The sequence below is a fragment of the Bos taurus genome, chromosome 19, assembly GCF_002263795.3.
Source record: "Bos taurus isolate L1 Dominette 01449 registration number 42190680 breed Hereford chromosome 19, ARS-UCD2.0, whole genome shotgun sequence".
Lineage (NCBI taxonomy): Eukaryota > Metazoa > Chordata > Mammalia > Artiodactyla > Bovidae > Bos > Bos taurus.
Window position 1 is genome coordinate 46,808,509 of NC_037346.1, and position 18,380 is coordinate 46,826,888.

General features: G+C 36.3%; 1 protein-coding gene and 1 long non-coding RNA gene across 2 annotated transcripts in view; one reads left to right on the plus strand and one right to left on the minus strand.

Annotated features, from left to right (window-relative positions):
• Nucleotides 1-18,380, plus strand: part of EFCAB3 (EF-hand calcium binding domain 3) — a 147,495-nt gene that overhangs the window by 93,129 nt on the left and 35,986 nt on the right. Inside the window, exons 36-39 of the mRNA XM_024980197.2 lie at nt 5,068-5,121; nt 6,434-6,538; nt 12,078-12,131; nt 16,356-16,403. Of these exons, the coding sequence (XP_024835965.2) occupies nt 5,068-5,121; nt 6,434-6,538; nt 12,078-12,131; nt 16,356-16,403 (261 nt within the window). The remainder of the gene's footprint in view (nt 1-5,067; nt 5,122-6,433; nt 6,539-12,077; nt 12,132-16,355; nt 16,404-18,380) is intronic.
• On the minus strand, nt 11,482-13,761 carry LOC132343095 (uncharacterized). The gene is made up of 3 exons (XR_009491770.1): nt 13,561-13,761; nt 12,522-12,568; nt 11,482-11,658 (listed from the first exon to the last, which is right to left on the minus strand). It is a non-coding gene; the product is annotated as an uncharacterized lncRNA (long non-coding RNA).

Consider the following 18,380-nt stretch of genomic DNA (forward strand, 5'->3'; position numbering starts at 1 on the left):
AGTACATCATGAGAAACGCTGGGCTGGAAGAAGCACAAGCTGGAATCAAGATTGCCGGGAAAAATATCAATAACCTCAGATATGCAGATGACACAACCTTTATGGCAGAAAGTGAAGAAGAACTAAAGAGCCTCTTGATGAAGGTGAAAGAGGAGAGTGAAAAAGTTGACTTAAAACTCAACATTCAGAAAAATAAGATCATAGCATCTGGTCCCATCACTTCATGGCAAATTGATGGGGAAATAGTGGAAACAGTGTCAGACTTTATTTTGGGGGGCTCCAAATCACTGCAGATGGTGACTGCAGCCATGAAATTAAAAGATGCTTGCTCCTAGGAAGAAAAGCTATGACCAACCTAGACAGCATTTTAAAAAGCAGAGACATTACTTTGCCACCAAAGGTCTGTCTAGTCAAAGCTATGGTTTTTCCAGTAGCCATGTATGGATGTGAGAATTGGACTATAAAGAAAGCTGAGCACCAAAGAATTGATGCTTTTGAGTGGTGTTGGAGAGGACTCTTGAGAGTCCCTTGGACAGCAAGGAGATCCAACCAGTCCATCCCAAAGGAAATCAGTCCTGGATATTCATTGGAAGGACTGAGGATGAAGCTGAAAATCCAATACTTTGGCCCCCTGATGCGAAGAACTGACTCATTGGAAAAGACCCTGATGCTGGGAAAGATTGAAGGTGGGAGAAGGGGATGACAGAGGATGGGATGGTTGGATGGCATCACTGACTCAATGGACATGAGTTTGAGTAAACTCCGGAGGTGGTGAAGGACAGGGAGACCTGGAATGCTGCAGTCCATGGGGTTGCAAAGGGTTGGACACAACTGAGCTACTGAACTGAACTGAACTGAACAAACTCTAGTACCAGGTCTAATAATTATTGTCATTTTAAAGTAGTGAAGAGTATAAGTAACTTTTCAATATATTTGCCTCGACTGTCATGTGATATGATAATGGTAGTGATTTTTTATTATCAATAGTAACAAAGTCACAGGTTCTTCTACTACTACTATGGTTTGTGGACTACATGAATAATTAAAGAAAATGCTAAATTTAAGTTAGTGATTAATGAATATAAAGATGTTTTACAGGGAGTCCTTCAGCTTGAATGGAAAAAAATCTATATATACAGGATCCACGGACCCCAGATTAAGACTCTTGTTATGGGATTTCCCTTCAGTTCAGTGGGTTAGAGTCTATGCTTTCATTGCAGGGGACACAGGTTAGACCTCTGTCAGGGAGCTAAGATCCCACATGCCACAGAGTGCAGCCAAAAAGAACCAAAAAACCAAAATTAAAAAAAAGAACTCCTGATATAGATCACCGATCTAACATCCTGACCTGCTGTTCCTTGACCTCTTTAACTTCAATCATCTTTTTCTTTGATGACCTGAATCTTGTCCTTGCCTAATACTTCATCACCCTGAAAATATTTATTTTATGTATCCACTGTCTACCCATTATCCTTCATTTACTATGCAAGCTGTTCTACCATAACACAATGTAGGAATGCCGGAGAAATCTCCCATTCTGTGAAAGTACACTGAAGTAACTGAGCTTATGGGGGAAACGGGGAAAGCCCATTCAAAATCTATGCCAATTTCTAAGCAGAGCACTAACAAAAGCAATAGTTGATACTGTGTGAAGAAGTTTGAAAAGCCCAGGTAAATAGCTCAGAGCAGCTGGAAGCCATTCAAAAATACACACATACACACAACCCAAAAAAAGAGTTGGAAAGCTGACATGCAGCTCTGAAATAATGTAGATGGAAATAGAATTCTGAGTCAATGAACCTGATTCCCCCTCATACATTATAGGCACTTATTTTTTAATTTTATTAAAATAGAGCTGAGAGGGCCCCTACTATAGCCAGTCCAGGGTTTTTTTGTTGTTGTTGTTGTTTTTTCCTGCTGAGGTTTATAATTATGATTCTCTTACTTAGGAAAAATTATGTATGAACTAATACAACTTCCACATTATTGTGACATTATTCCATTTACCAGTTGAATATAAAGAATTGGTGCTATTGAACATGGGGTGTAGCCGAACAGAATGTAGAAATCCAACTCCAGCTAGTCCCCATCCTTATGGAGGCCTTCAGTGCCTTAATTCAGCCAGTCTTCCATTATTCAACTCCTCCCCATATATCCTTGTTTGCTTCCTTAAATTAGATTCAATACTTCAACATTATATAACCTTAAAAACTCTCAAAACTCCTAATAAACTTGCTTGGCAAAAACCCAGCCATCGCCTTACTCTATGCTTGCTCCTGAAAAGCTTTAATGTTGAAGAAAATCACAAAACTGCATGAATAGAACTCACTTAAACACATTGGCCATGAATATCAAGTCAGTCCTTAATGAAGCCAAAGTCCCTACTACCTTTTCCAACTAAATTCACTTTTCTCACTCTCAGAGATAATTTCACCCCTTCTCTCTTCAAATTTCCAACACCTCATCTCAGACTTCATAGAGGAAAAAGATTCAGTTAGATAAAAATAACCTCATTTTCCTCCTTGATATTTATGAACCCACCTATATCTATGCCCACATACCCTGCTCTCATCTTGTTATAAAGGAATCTCTGCTCCCACTGTGAGCCAACCCTTCCATTTGTGCCTTGAATCTCATTTCCACTTACCTTTTCAAAGACTTAACTGCTGTGATTTTGCTCTCTCTCTCCTGCATCATCAGTTTCTCCCTTTCTACTAGATCCCTGCATTCCATTGACAGGGAGTTGTGTCTCTTATTCCTCTTGTCCCTGGCCAGCTACTACTAGATTAGTTCCTCTTCACAGCAGAACCTCTCAAAAAGCTGTCATTACTCATTATCTTTACTTCCTAACCTCCCATTCACTCTCCATTGCTCGCTTCCCTGCCAGGGAGCTGAACCAACTCTCAATCATCAGTGACCTATCTCTTAACAAGCTTCATGATCAATTTTCTGTTCTTATTTACTTGATATCTCAGCTGTGGCCATAGTGACCATCCCCTCTTTATTGAAACATTTTTTATTTCAGACTTTCAAAGCTCCATATCTATCTGATTTTCTTCTTTTTTCACTGACAACTTCTTCTCAGTTTCCTTTTCTGATTCTTCCTCCCTTCAAGATCTCTGAATAATGAAGTGCCCCAGGGCTAGACCCTTAGCTTCTTTTTTGAAAATCTACATCCTCTTTTTATGAGATTGCATCCAGTCTCATTGGGCGGCATATTGTCTTTGAGCTGATAAAAGCAAATTTATATCTCCAGGGCAACCTCCCTAAGTCAGGAACGGTATATCAAACTAGTTATTTGATATCTCCACTTGGATGTCCAAAAGGCACCACAGATTTAATGGACTTCTTTAATTCCCCTAAAAAGTCTCAAGCCCTCTCCTCCGCCTCCCCGCCCCCATTTCAGTAATGTCATTTCATCTATCCTGTTGCTGTTTTTGGAGGGAAGGGGGAGGAAAGACTAGATTTCATTCTTTTTCCCCCTCTTATTCCACATTCAAATCTAGGCTGTACTTGAGAAATAGGTCCAAAATCCACGCATTATCACCATCTTTACTGCTGCAACCATAGCCCTAGCCAGCACCATCTCTTTCCTGGGCCACTAATACAGACTACTATCTGGTCCTCATTCTTCCAATTTCCCCATCTGGCATACACCAGCCAAAGTGATCCTTTGAAAGCTGAAATCATAAATTACTCCCCTTCTTCTAGGCCTCCAGACATTCATTGCAACCAGAATAAAATCCAAGCTTTATCATCATGGCCTACAAGGCCCTGCATAATTTGGCACCTTTCACACTGGCTTTTTCTCTATCTCTCAATCGTGTCAAATTCATTCCCATTTTAGGCCTATTGCACATACCATTTTTCTGCTTGGAATGTTCTTCTCTCAGTTCTTCACATGACTCTCCTCATCATTCAGGCCTCAACCCAAATAGATACACATCAGAGAGGGCTTTCCTCAGCCCCCCTGTCTAAAGCAATCCCACCCACTATTACTCTTTACTTATATTGCCCTGTTTCATCTTTTTTTAAACTTTTTTTCTTTATAGGTTTTTTTTTTTTTTTTTGCTTTTTATTTTGCACTGTTTCATCTTTGATAGCATCTTAACAATACCTCAAAAAAACAGTACCTTTCTGCTCACTTGTTTACCTGCTCATCGTCTGTTTCCCTCCACCAGATTGTATACTCCATAACAGCAAGAACTCTGCCAGTGTGTTTACTTCCGTATCCCTGAAGCCTAGCAAAGTGCCTTGCACACAAAAGGTACTCCTAAGTGCTTGTTGTTTAGTCACCAAGTCAGGCCCGACTCTTTTGTGACCCCATGGACTGAACTGTAGCCCATGAGGTTCCTCTGTCCATAGGATTTCCCAGGCAAGAACACTGGAATGGGTTGCCATTTCCTTCTCCAGATCTTCCCAATGCAGGGATCAAACCTGCATCTCTTGTATGGGCAGTTAGATTCTTTTCCACTGAGCCACCAGGGAAGCAAAGTGTTTGTTGATAAATACTCAGGGTTAGGTTTATTTGTCCTGTCTCCCTACACTTTCTTGTAACCAAACACTTCATTTTAAATTTTTATTTATTTATTTTATTTATTGTTGGCTATGCTGGGTCTGCTGCTGTGTGCAGGCTTTCTCCAGTTGCATGAAGTGGGAGCTACTCTTCCTTGCGGTGCTTGGGCTTCTCATTGCAGTGGCTTTTCTTGTTGTGGAGCACAGGCTCTAGGCTCATAATCTCAGTAGTTGTGTCACATGGGCTTAGTTGTTCCACGGCATGTAGAATCTCCCCAGACCTGCCACCAGGAAAGTCCTACCAATCACTTATTAATTTAGCTTTATTCTAGTAGCCTCTAAAAGCAAATAGGAAAATAAAAGAATGATTTATTACAGACTGCAAGCTTTGTTTCTAATACTGTTATCTCTAAGGATAAGTTCATAAAATTCTAAGGAAAATTAGAAAAAAAGATGACTGAATTCATACTTTCAGAACTTTATGCATCCTAAGTGTGAATCTCAGTAACATTAGCTTCTCTGATTATGAAGTTTATTTCCCTTTCCTTACAGGTAATAGTACAGTTGGTCTGAATGATTTGATGGATGCTATCAGTTACATCAAGGGTGAGTTGCAAGCTATGATGAAAAGATATTATAAATAGCATCTTAATATTTTGCAATTGGTGAAGAAAAATATATTCCCTTCTAAATGTTTAAATTCTTTCATATGTGTTCCATTTTTGTGGATGCTGCTAAAATTCAGTAAATTACATTTAATATGGGCTTATATGTCAATATCCATTAAATTCTCTGAAATTTCCCCCGAAGAATTCTTCAACATAGTTATAGATCTCAGGAGCCACAGAACTATTCCTTTTCCCCATGGCCCCAATCGTAGAAATGTATCCTCTGGAAATAATTTAATTGAATAAAAGAAAAAAAAAATCTCTTCCTAAAGACCTTCAGAGAAATTTGAAACAGCCTAAATATCTAACAGTTATGGGAATTACCACATCAACCATGGTAAGTTAGGCTTATGGGATATCATGTGTTGAAATTTTAACTGTAAAAATTATGTAGCAACTTGGAAACAATTTATGAAGTAATTAAATTACACTAGGTGGGAAAAGCAGAATACAAAGATATATGTATGTTAGATTTCCACATTATAAAAATATAGCTTTATTGTTAAAGACCAGAAATGGACTATGAAAAACTAAAAATGGTTTTGTGGTAGGGTGGTGTAATTATATTTTTCCCACTTTATAATAATCTTAAATGTTATTACATTATTTTTACAATGAATGAGAAAAAAATTACTTCTATGTTGAGATGAATGAAATTCTTGAAATGCTAAGTGCTCAGAGAAGCAAACTATAGGCAAACATTTCCTTTTCCCCCTTTTCCTTTTTCATACTACGTTAACTTTTTTTTTTAATTGGAGGATAATTGCTTTACAATGTTGTGTTGGCTTCTGCCATATAACATGAATCAGCCATAAGTATACATATATCCCCTTCTCTTAAACTTTACTCCCACCACCCCTATCTACTCCACCCTCCTTCCCTGTAAATCACAGAGCACTGGGTTGAGCACCCTGTGTTACACAAAGACTTCTCAAACTTTTTTTTTAATAAATTAAATACTGGTCTATAGAAAAAACCTAATTTCCCTGTAGGGTGGGAGGAAGAGAAAAAAAACCTATATATAGCTTAATTTGCTACATTCAATTTTGCAATAACCCATCATCAAATTCTTTTTTGTAACCACTTTCTGATTGATTTTCTGAACCAGAACTTAAAACAGGAATTTTTCTGATTTTCCTGATTATTCTGGATACATATAGGTAATGTTATATGTAAGCACAAATGGTGTTTTTAATCTTTTGTAGATAGTCATATAATATTTCTGCAACTTATTTCTCACCTTTTCTAAGGAGAGGTGATTGATATCCCGGACTTAGACAACTTTCTAATGAGCAAGGGGATTGAGCTCAATGAAGAAGAAATGAAGAAACTGATGCCTCATTTGATATTCAATGGTGAGTTGTTTGTTTTTTTTTTAATTCTGTTGTCTTCCTAGAAGTTATCTTGTATGTAAGATCCTTAGAAATGATCCTTATCTTTTGTATCACTTAGAACAATGCTTTTCAAACTGGAATATGCATATGAATCACCTGGGCATCTTTTGAAAATGCAGATTGTGATTCAGGTCTGAAGTATAGCCTAAGAAATCCTGCATTTCTAACAAGCTCCCAGATAGTGGCAACATAGCTGATCCAAGGTCCACACTTGGCCTGTCAAGGATCTAAAAGGTGGAGAAACGATATATTAAGATTGTGCCTGGCCTTTCATTTCTTAAGTCACAAGTACAACCAATTTATTATGTACCTGAAGGCATGATTCCATCCCCAAAACAAGAAGGAAAAATATTGGAGTAATTGAAATTAGCAAATAAAAATGAGTATTAAGGAGAGTATTAAGGAAAGCAGGGTACTTAGGGACTGGTTGGTTTGCTTATTGATTTTTATTATTACTTATTGAGTCTAGTTGCATGATTTATCTGCTGGCTTTGCATTTTATAATTACTTTAGCTTAGTCTTTTTACTTCTATTACTCTCTTTGTTGTTCTGATACAAATTAAGAAAGAAAAAGATGATCTAGGGAGTAGCATTTTAGCAGGGGGGGGGCAGTTCTAACTAGAATGGTATATCTAGAAAGCTTATGCACAGCTCTGGCTTTGAATGCAAAGATTGTATATTGATTTATTCAAATAACAAACATTATTTGATCACTGAATATGTCTAGGAACTAAAATGGTAAGGAAGGGAGTACATGTGCTAAGCCCAACTGACAATAGGAAATAAAATACAACCATTATGTTCTCAAACCATGGTTTTAATAAATTTGAACTGATTTATTGCAAACATCAGTTTCTATTTTTTCCAGTTTATCATTTCTTCTTATTCAGGAAGATACACCATCTCCCTCTCTTCTCTTCAGTTGAAGAGGTTCTTCATACCCCTTCCAAATCCATTCCTCTTGACCTGATTTTCTCCCACTTCTTCAAAAAATATTTTTTATAGAGAGATAGTTGGTATATTGTATTAGTTTCAGGTGTACAATGTAATGATGCAATATTTGTAGAAAAGTTATTTATTTCATAATTCAACACTTTTGGTTTCATCTACTTCTCTCTACTTATAAAGTAGCATATACTCTTCCATTCCTTTTAAAAACTAATCTTGACTTGGTTCTGGTTCTTCTGCCTTATAATTATGACCATTCATTCATCCCTCATTTCTTTCAGCCACTTCCTAAGTGGTCTTGAGGTGCTGTTTCTGCTTCCAGACTTTACATTCTGTCTTTGAATCCCTGCAAATGGCTTCCCCCCTCATGTAGTCCCCAACTACTGAAATAGCTCTCAGAATCGGAAATAATCAATGACTTCCTTTCCCAGCTCCACTTTTTCTAACTTCCTAGTGTAGAAACAATCCAGGGCTTATTTTTCAGTCTTCTCAGTTTTAATTCCTTCCCTCCCTCGACCATACTTGACCATTACGCGAGCTATCAACTCTCCAGGCTAGCAGTTCTCAAATCATAATCCAGGAACACTTTTGTCTTTCAGGGGGTCCATGAGATCACAACTATTTTTAAAATAACAATAAAACACTATTTGCCTTTATTAAAGAGTCAGACACAATTGAGCAACTAACACTTCACTTTCTTTTCACTTTTCCCACTAAATTTTTTAGGAAACTTATTTCTATTTTTCATTTTCAATTGATATATATTTTTTCACTAAAAAGTATGTTACCATATTCAGAATTTTTTAAGAATATAAAGAGGTTCTGAGACCAAAATGTCTGAGAACCCTTGCTGTCTGGGTTATTTGCTGTCACTACTGTTGCAGTGTTTCCAGCTGACTGCTACATCTTTCTTCCTTTGTATCTTACCAAGACCTTAGACTTCTTTCGCAGGAGAAAAGTGAACTTTTTCTTAAATATCAGATGCGCACAGTTGAGTTAATCAAATTCATCAGTATAGCGCAGTATCACCATTGTTCCATGAAAGGACCTTTGTGTTTTATTACAGTAAGTTCCCTATGCATGAACGAGTTCCATTCTGAGAGCGTGTTTGTAAGTCCAATTTGTTTGTAAGTCCTACAAAGTTAGCCTAGGTGCCCAGCTAACACAATTGGCTATATGGTAGTGTACTGTAACAGGTTTATAATACTTTTCACATAAATAATATATAGAAAACAAGCAAACACAAAAAATAAAGAAAACGTTTTTAATCTTATATACACTACCTGGAAAAGTACAGTACAGTACCAGCTATATCACAATTGCTTTTATGCTTGCTTCCAGACATGCTGGATTTGAAATAAAGATGCTATACTACTGTACTCTGTACAGTACTGTACAGTAAAGTACACAAAAACACAGCCACTTGTCGAGGATGTATGCATATGACAATATACCCCAGACCTGTGAACTAACTTACATAATTAGACATTTGAACGCATATTCAAATCTTTGAAAGTTTGCAAATTGAAGGTTTGTATGTAAAGGACTTACTATATTTTTCCTGTTACCTCCTATTTACACTTCTATTTCTTTTCCCCCATCGTAAGTCCATTCTCTATTATATCTAATACTTATCCTACCAACCCACTTTCCTCAGATTTATTTAGATATATGTATATCCCTTTGAAAATTCAATGTGTGTGGTATTTAATTTATTTAAGTGGTATCGTGTTATAAAACTATTTCTTTTTATCACTCAACATTTTTAATATCTTTATTGAGATATGGTTCACATAACATACAGCTCATTCACTGAAAGTATACAGTGCAGTGGTTTTTAACATTCACGGATACGTGCAGCTGTCACCACAGTCATTCTCAAACATCTCCATCACCTCAGACAGAAGCGCTGTACCTTTAGTTTTCACTCCCTACCCTTCCATCCCTAAGCAATCATTAATCTACATGCTGTGTCTATAGGTGTGCTTTTCTGGACATTTCATATAAATGAAATCATATAATATATGGTCTTTTGTGACTGGCTTCTTTTGCTTAGTACATTTTCAAAATTCATGCATGTTGCAGCATTTATCAGTACTTTATTCCTTTTAATGGCCAAATAATATTCTACTGTATGGATATGTCTCATTTCATTTATCCACTCATCAGTTGATAGACATTTGGATTATTTCCACCTTTTGGCTATTATGAACACGGTTGCTATCAACATTTGTGTGCAACTTTTGGTGTGGATGTACTTCATTTTTCTTGGGTACATACCTAGGAGTGAAACTGCGGGGTCATAAGATAACTGTACATTTAACCATTTGAGGAACAGACTGTTTTCCAAAATGGCTGCATCATTTTGCATTCCCACCAGAAATGTAAAAAGGTTCTGATTCCTCCACTCCCAAATCAATACTTGTTACTATCTGACTTTTTTATTCTAGCCATCCTAGTGGATGTGAATCAGCACTATGTTTTTGAGGGACTTCCCTGTTGGTCCAGTGGTAAAGAATCCGCCTTGCAATGCAGGGGACATGGGTTCAATCCCTGGTTGGGGAACTAAGATCCCACATGTGGCAGAGCAACTAAGCCTGTGCACCACAACTTCTAAGCCTACGAGCCACAACTAGAGAGTCTGTGGGCTGAAATGCAAAACCCCTCATGACGCAATGAATAACCAATGCAGACAAATACTTTATACAAATTTTTAATAATTTTTTGAGACCCATGTTTCTATAAACCAGTCTAATTCTGGCTGTTGCAAAATATCCCTTCAATACAATTACTGAAATTTACCTACTCACTTCCTCAGTAATGAACACCAAATATGGCAACACTTAATTTTTTTTTGTTTTTCAATACTTCTAACTATATGGTTTTACCTTTCACATTTAGATCTTTAATTCAGCTATATACCTCTGCATATGGTAAGACAAGGATCCAACTTGGGGTCTTTCCCCACATAGCAAGCAATTTTTCCAACACTGAACCAATTTGTGATACTATCATGTATAGAGGAAACCCAGAAATTCTCCTATATCCAGGGACTTTTGGGTAGGTTAGGGGAAGGACACATATTTGTCCTACTAACCCATAGTTCTGACTTGCCACTTTGAATTCTCTGCTTTGCATTCCTTCTACTATGCTCTTGTCTTTTTTTAATTCTGTTATTCCACTGGATGCTAATTCCATCATTTCTCAACTCAAGGCTGGGTTGGTAGCTTATTTTACTGAAACTGCTTAAAATTAAATAATAGGTCCTTATTCTCATAGATTCTGCTACAATTCCTGCTTTAGGGGAATTTTCACTTTTGTTTCTGTTCCTCAAGTTCCAGCCTCCCACTTTGTTGCTGAGGAGGGAAGACTGAAAATATATTCAGAGTTTGGGGAGAGGAAGAGAGAAAGAGATATATGCTGTTAGTCTTGAAACAAGAGTGTGCAATATTTTATAGACACCAAAAATTACTTCCTTGCCAGAATTCTTGAAGGTGCCACTCAGGGTTTCTTTTTGCCCCTTCTCACACGGGATGACATCATGAAAGAAACATTCAGTCCCACTTGTCTCACAGCTGCTCTTCTTCTAGCTTATTTTTAGTCTTTTCTCATGCAAGTGCTATTCTGTCCTAGACACAATATTTAAATCTCTAGATTTCTCATGCATTTGCATTAACTTCTCAGGTATCAACCACTGTTTCCTGTTTTTCTGGTCCTGTTCCCCTCCACATTTCCATCAGTGTCCTCCACTACTCAGACTGATTCCCCCTTAGCACTCTTTCTTAGGTCAAACTTATACTATCTCCCAACAAATTGTTAAGTTGTTAAAGGAAGGGATCCTATGTGCTAGGCTCTATGCCAAGTACTAAAGACACAAAGATGAATGAGTCAAAGCCTTTGTCCTCAAAGAGCTTATGGTCCAACAGAACAGACAGACACATAAAATGATTTTGATATAATGTAATAAATGTATGCAGAAGGTGCTAACGGAGCATTTAGTCAGGACTGGGGTTTCCTGGAGAAGACCTTATGGTTGAACAAGTGTGAGAAGATCATTCAAGTCAGAGAAGCATACAATGTATCCTCGGGAGTAATACACTGTCATCTCAAATGGGTTGATTCTCAAGAAATACCTGTCAGAACAAAAAACAGAGCAAGTCCTTCTCTCCCTATTCCAACTCTGAGCTTTTGCCAACATAGTCTCTTCATAAAATGTCATTGATCTGAGTCTGAAAAACATACTGCCAGACTCAAGCCCTGGTTCTTTCTGTAATATCCCTTTTCCCATGTATCACCTTTGAAGTTTAATACCTTGAAACACAGAAAAGAAGAACTGCATTAAGGAAGTCGAGCTAGTTCTCTCATTGATCTATACTTTTTTCCATCATACTCACTTGAGAGATAATCCAATTCCAAGGCAAAACAGTATCTCTAGTTCTTCTAATTCATGGAAGAAGTTCCAATCTGCCATGTTGTTTTAATAATTTCATAACTTTTATCTGCTTTAATAACTTTTACATGGCTTCTATATCTGATTCAAAATGTTTTATAGAACATGGGAAGGTTAAAGTGCATTCAATAATGGATGGCCTGAAGAAGATTAAACGTGAGTAGAAATTTTTTGTTAGTAATTGATAATCTGATGCTGTGCATTTATTTTCATGTGTTTTCTTGGTTATAAAACTAGTACATAATATGTATACCTATGGCTGATTCATGCTGAGGTTTGACAGAAAAAAACAAAATTCTGTAAAGCAATTATTCTTCAATTAAAAATAAATTAAAAAAAACTAATACATAGAATAGAAAATTTCTATAGTCACAAAATAAAAGAATGAAAAATATTTGAATAATCCTTAATTCTATCACCAGTGATAATCTATAATCTCACCACCCCAAATTTTTTTCATTATACATACACAACTTTTGTGCATTTAGCTTTAAAGTCTCACTTTCAATGTACTTTCCCATTTTCTTTTTAATGTTAAAATCTTACCTATTGATGGGTGTGTCTGCTGGCCTAAAATCTCTTCTTGGATGCCTCTGAAATTTAATACATAATCTCAGTACTTTTAATGTGCAGGTCTTTTATCACATTTATGTCTAAAATAATTTTCCCAGTGCCACAATACTATGTTCTATAGTTACATAGAAACAATTAATGGAAAGTTTGAAAATTATACTGTGAAATTGATCAGTAGAGGTAAGTAAAACTTGTCTTCTGCCCTCTTTTCCTGAACACATACACAACCTCAATCTGTACTTGATTATTAAGTAATTTTAATTTGCTCTCTGCACCAGCATTTTTCAATGAATATGATTTTTAAAAATTGAATTGTCTCTGAAAGACTGTGTTTCAAAAAGAAGGATTGAAAAGTAACTTAAGGTACTTAATGTAAGTATCTATAAAATGAATCTTAGAGAAAATAAGTTTAAATTCTGGGTACCCACATTTAAACTTTCCAAGTGAGGGCTGTTGTATTTTACTATTTGTAAAAGAAAAAAAAAAAGCATCTCTTTGAATAAGTCCACTTGATCTCATCTATTGCTGTTTCTGTAGCTGGTGCCAGAAAACTTTCAGAAATGTCTACTTGGTAGCCTTTAATCGTGCATTGAAAGTCATGCTGCTGAATTTAGGGATACTGGAAGCAATCCTCCATGGCCATGTATAACATCAGAATTCATTAATAAGCATTTACTGAGTATCCAAGCAACTGTAAAAATGAAAGTTCAAAAATTAAAAAGAGACAAGCAAAGTTCCTGCTTTCAGCAAGGCTCAGTTTTTGAGTACACAGTATATGCTCAATAAGTGCTTATTGACTAATAGAGGTTCTAGTCTCTTGCTTTCAAATAATTAAACACTCACTAACCCAAGCAGTTGTATCACAGTTATTCTTGAGCTAACCCTCCCAATCCAGGCCACTCAGAAGAAACGGTTCTGTGAGTCATAAGTGAGCCACCCAAATCAGAATCAGTTGTTTAAAAAAACATTTACAAAGCTGAGACAGCACAATTTTATGGTGGTGTCTGCTTACCTTTCCATCACCCTTCTTCTTCCTCTTTCACTTCTTTTTTTCTTTTTAAATTATAAATTTGTAATATCACATTTACAGGAGACTTGGAAAATACTTCCCTGGTGGCTCAGACGGTAAAGTATCTGTCTGCAACGCAGGAGACCCAGGTTCAATCCCCGGGTTGGGAAGGTCCCCTGGAGAAGGAAATGGCAGCCCACTACAGTATTCTTGCCTGGAAAATCCCATGGATGGTGGAGCCTGGTAGGCTACCATCTGTGGGGTCGAAAAGAGTCGGACATGACTGAGCGACTTCACTTTCACTTTGGAAAATACAGAACAAAGTTACATATAGTTCCACTATATATTACAGCTATTTCTTAAGTAGATAAATTAAGATTTTTAGTTGGAGTTTCAATATCAAACTCTCAAAAATTAATAGAATGAAAAGACAAAAGTAGAAGGATATAGTAGACCTGAAAAACACTATCAACCAATTCACCATAATTAAGATTTATACAGTTTTCACACAACAGCAGGATATAAATTCTTCTCAAGTTCCCATAGACTATAAACCAGGAGACACTGGATGGACATAAAACAAGGTGCAAAAATTTTCTGTTTATTTTTCTCTATTTTTTTTTAACTCTTCTATATTTCTATTAATAAATTATTTTTCTTTCACTCATACTTCCCTGATTTTCCTAGTGGTGTTGCATTTTTGTTTTTTTCTTTCCCTTCCAGACTCTATCAAACACACATTTCACATGCTCACCCTGCTCACCCACTTGCTTTTGTCATTACAAAAGCCCCATTCCACTTGCTGTCACCAAAGTATGTTTTATTCTGTGACGTCTACAGTGCATTAAAGAAAATTTAGACATTTAAAAGTGTATTTCAATATTTTTAGAAATTTTAAACAGTAATGTCTGTTCCACAAGCTCACCAAATAATATTCAATTTCCCCTTATTAAGTTTTCTGTATGAAAGTGAAAGTGTTAGTCATTCAGTCATGTCCAACTTTGTGACTCCATGGACTGTAGCCTTCCAGGCTCATCTCTCCATGGAATTACCTAGGCAAGAATACTGGAGTGGGTAGCCATTTCCTTTTCAAGGGGATCTTCCCGACCCAGGGATCAAACCCGGGTCTCCTGCACTGCAGGTGGATTCTTTACCGTCTGAGCCACCAAGGAAGTCCAAGATTTCTGTATAGACATAGATATTGAGGAAATAGATTTTATTTCTGAATCCTGCATTGACTTTTTTGTGCATTCGAACATGTACTACTATGATTTAAGTTTTCACCCTCAAATTTCAGACGACTAGACAGTTACTTTTTAGACAATAACATTTTTCACATTAAAAATCTTTCCTGCTAATTCCTATTTCACCATTGCTAGTTTTCTAAGTCATAAAGGTAGATTCCAGTTACCTAGGCACGAACATGAAAATGACATGTCTACATGAACAGCTTCAAGACCTGCTAATATTTATGTCATCTGATAATGAGCATTCAAAATTCCATTCTGACCTTCAGTGGTGCTTGGGTTGTGGGATTCTACGTGAGAATTTTTTAATCACACATATTAGGAATATAGAGAAATTTTACTATATATTTATAAAAAAATAGTGTAGAAAAATAAAGCCTGCTTCTTGTCAGGAACAGAGATATCTTCCAAGTCACATTCCCAGTCAGAGTTGTGGTTCTCCATGCAGTACCCAAGAATGGTATAAGATGTCTCTAAGCAAACTAATGTCTAGGCAGGAGAAGAGCCTGAGAAGAATGAGAGAAGTATGAGAGAATGGAGTAGGGGAGAGGGGAGGGGAAAGAAATGATAAGCTTTGCTTAATTCTACAAATTATGTTTTTTGTGGCAACCTACTCCAGTATTTTTGCCTGGGAAATCCCATGGACAGAGGAGCCTCACAGTCTACAGTCCATGGGATCGCAGAGTCGGACATGACTGAGCGACCAACACACGTACACACACACACACACATATTAGTATTACTATCTCCTCTCCCATAAAGACAATATATCTGTTTTATGTGTACTCCTTTCTGCATGATACATTACGCTGTACAACCTTCACAGCTTAAAGTTACCACAGAATTTTCCATGTTTCCATAACCTGCCCTGTCTTTTCTTGGTATTATAACAGTACATTATTGACATTATCTAGCCAGATTAGACCAAACCTAAGTAACTGAGCCCTTTTTTCCTGAGAGTTAATCTCCTCACATTAAGAAAACCAAACTGCCCCACATTTTGAGAGGAAAAAGACATGAATCAGTACTTTTAAGGTATTTGATGGTTATTTTTCTGGCCATGGGATGGAGTACACTGAGGGATGGAGGTTCTATAGTTAATATTATGACATATATTGTACCCACACATTCCACAGAAGTATTCACTAAAAAGAAATATCTATATCATTAAAAGGTGTATAGATTAGTCAAGGGTTCACAACCAAAGCACTAATGAAAATGAAATGCCTAGCAGATCATTTCTCTTGAGTCAAAACAGGTTTCCAAAGTTACTTCACTTCTTTACATCCCAAGAGATGATAAATGAATAGTCTTGACCTCAATGCTGACTCTATGATGCTTTTCAAAAAAATTTGCCTTTTGAGTTTTATACATTAAATCAGGAAAGAAAGCAATTTTAATTAAGATGTATATCAGATACAACTGACACTTTCTTCAGCTTCCCTCTCATCTAAGGAAAAATTAATATAAAATGACATCTTCCTATTCTACTTTTCATTCACTTCAGAAATTTGTATAATTTTGACTCTGAATCTTGTCTTTAATCAAAAGGAATGGGGTCTCTACAGAAACTAATGAAAATCACAGATGATACCAAAGGTGAGTGAAACCTGATGGCATCAGGCAAAGGCATTATAATGATGGAGTTTAATATTTTGACTTATATTTCTTACTCTGTGGTTATTTTCCTTAGTTGTTTTGTCAATTACTACCCTCTGTCTACTTGTTGACAGGTAACTGAACACCATTGTTTCCCCACTTGTTTTTCTGAGTTCCTTTTGCCTTTTTATTGGGTTGGTCAAAAAGTTCATTTGGGTTTTTCCACTACATCTTAAGGAAAAACCCAAATGACTTTTTGGCCAACCCAATGGTATATGATGCAATGCATCTCATATGATAGTCGGTGTTTCATATTGTTTTCTAATGGTTTCAACTCTGATGAATTGTTATCATCTCTAATTACATTGTAACCTATTTGATGCAATTTACAGTACAGTTATACAAAGCAGATATTCCTAACTCTGCCACTAAAGAAATTAATTCAACTCATTGGGCTTTAGTGTCCTTATCTATAAATTGAAAAAAGTAAATTAGATGAATGATCTATCAGTTCTCTTTCAGCTTTAAAATTCTAGGACTAACTTTTGTGGTTGACAAGTTTTCACTGTCAAGAGAGTGAGAAAAACAAAGGTAATATCTAAAACATATAAAGAAACCTTGTTAGCTCAACCAGAAAAAGACTAATAACCCAATTTTAATAATGGGCAGTGTAAATTTCTATTTTGATAAATTTCTATCAAAATATAAATTTACTAAAAGAAGATATAAAAATGTCTAGTAAGCACATAAAAAGATGTTCAACATCATTAGTCTTTAGAGAAATTAAAATCAAAACCATGAGAGACTACTTTACACCCATTAGGATGATTATAATTTTTTAAAAGACAGTAACAAGTGTTGATAAGAATGTGGAAAAATTGGAATCCTTATGCATTGCTGATGGGAATGTAAAATGGTGCAGCTACTGTGGAAAAGTTTTGCAGTCCCCAAAATGTGAAACATAGTCCCCAAAACGTGAAACCATATGACCAAGCAATTCCATTCCTAGCAATATGCCAAAGAGAAATGAAAACATATGTCCAAATATCCATCAAATTATGAATGGATAAACAAAATGTGGCATACACATACATGGAATATTTATGTGTATAAATGGAATATTAATATTAATCCTAAAAAGGAATGAAGTACTGATACATGCCACAGTATATATGCACTTTGAAAGCATGATGCCAAGAGAAAGAAGACAGACTCCAAAGGCCACACATTCATAACGCTACTTATATATAGGCAAGTGTCCAGAGTAGGTCTATCTATGCAGTCAAAAGACGGATTAGCGGTTGCCCGGAGACAATCACTGTGGGAGGAGAGAATGGGGAGTGGCCGTTAGTGGGTACAGGGTTTCTTTTTGGCTGATGGAACTGCTCTGGAATTAGGTAGTGGTAATGGTTGCACAACTTTGTAAATATACTAAAACCCACAAAATTGTACACTTTCAAAAGTGTGAATTTTATGGTATGTGAATTATAGTTTACTTTCTTTTGTAATTCCAGGACTGACCCAAAAACATATTTGCTAAAAAACAAAACAAAACCCACAAGTACTCAAAATCCATGCCTGTTTGCTTGTCAGGCTCTGTAGGTAGAAATAATAAACAATAGGCTGGCCCCAAACATAAGTCCTAACCCCAAAGCACCTTCCATCTATACAGTGCCTCAAGCTGTGGAACCCAGCTTATGTCCTGGGACCATCAACCCTACAGATAAATATCATACCAGTCCTCCAGTTTTAAACTATGGAAGATACACCTACCAGTAAATTAAGCGAAATCAGCCCTTCATCCCATTTGGTTCTAAATAGATGACTATTGATGTAACTAAATTATAATACATGTCTACTCCCCAGAATGGTTTAGTTCCTTATGTATTCCGCCTTATTAATTTCAATGATTATTGTCACCACTATTCACTCACAGTTACAGAAATCTGAATTTGAATGAAACTGTCCCACTTCCCT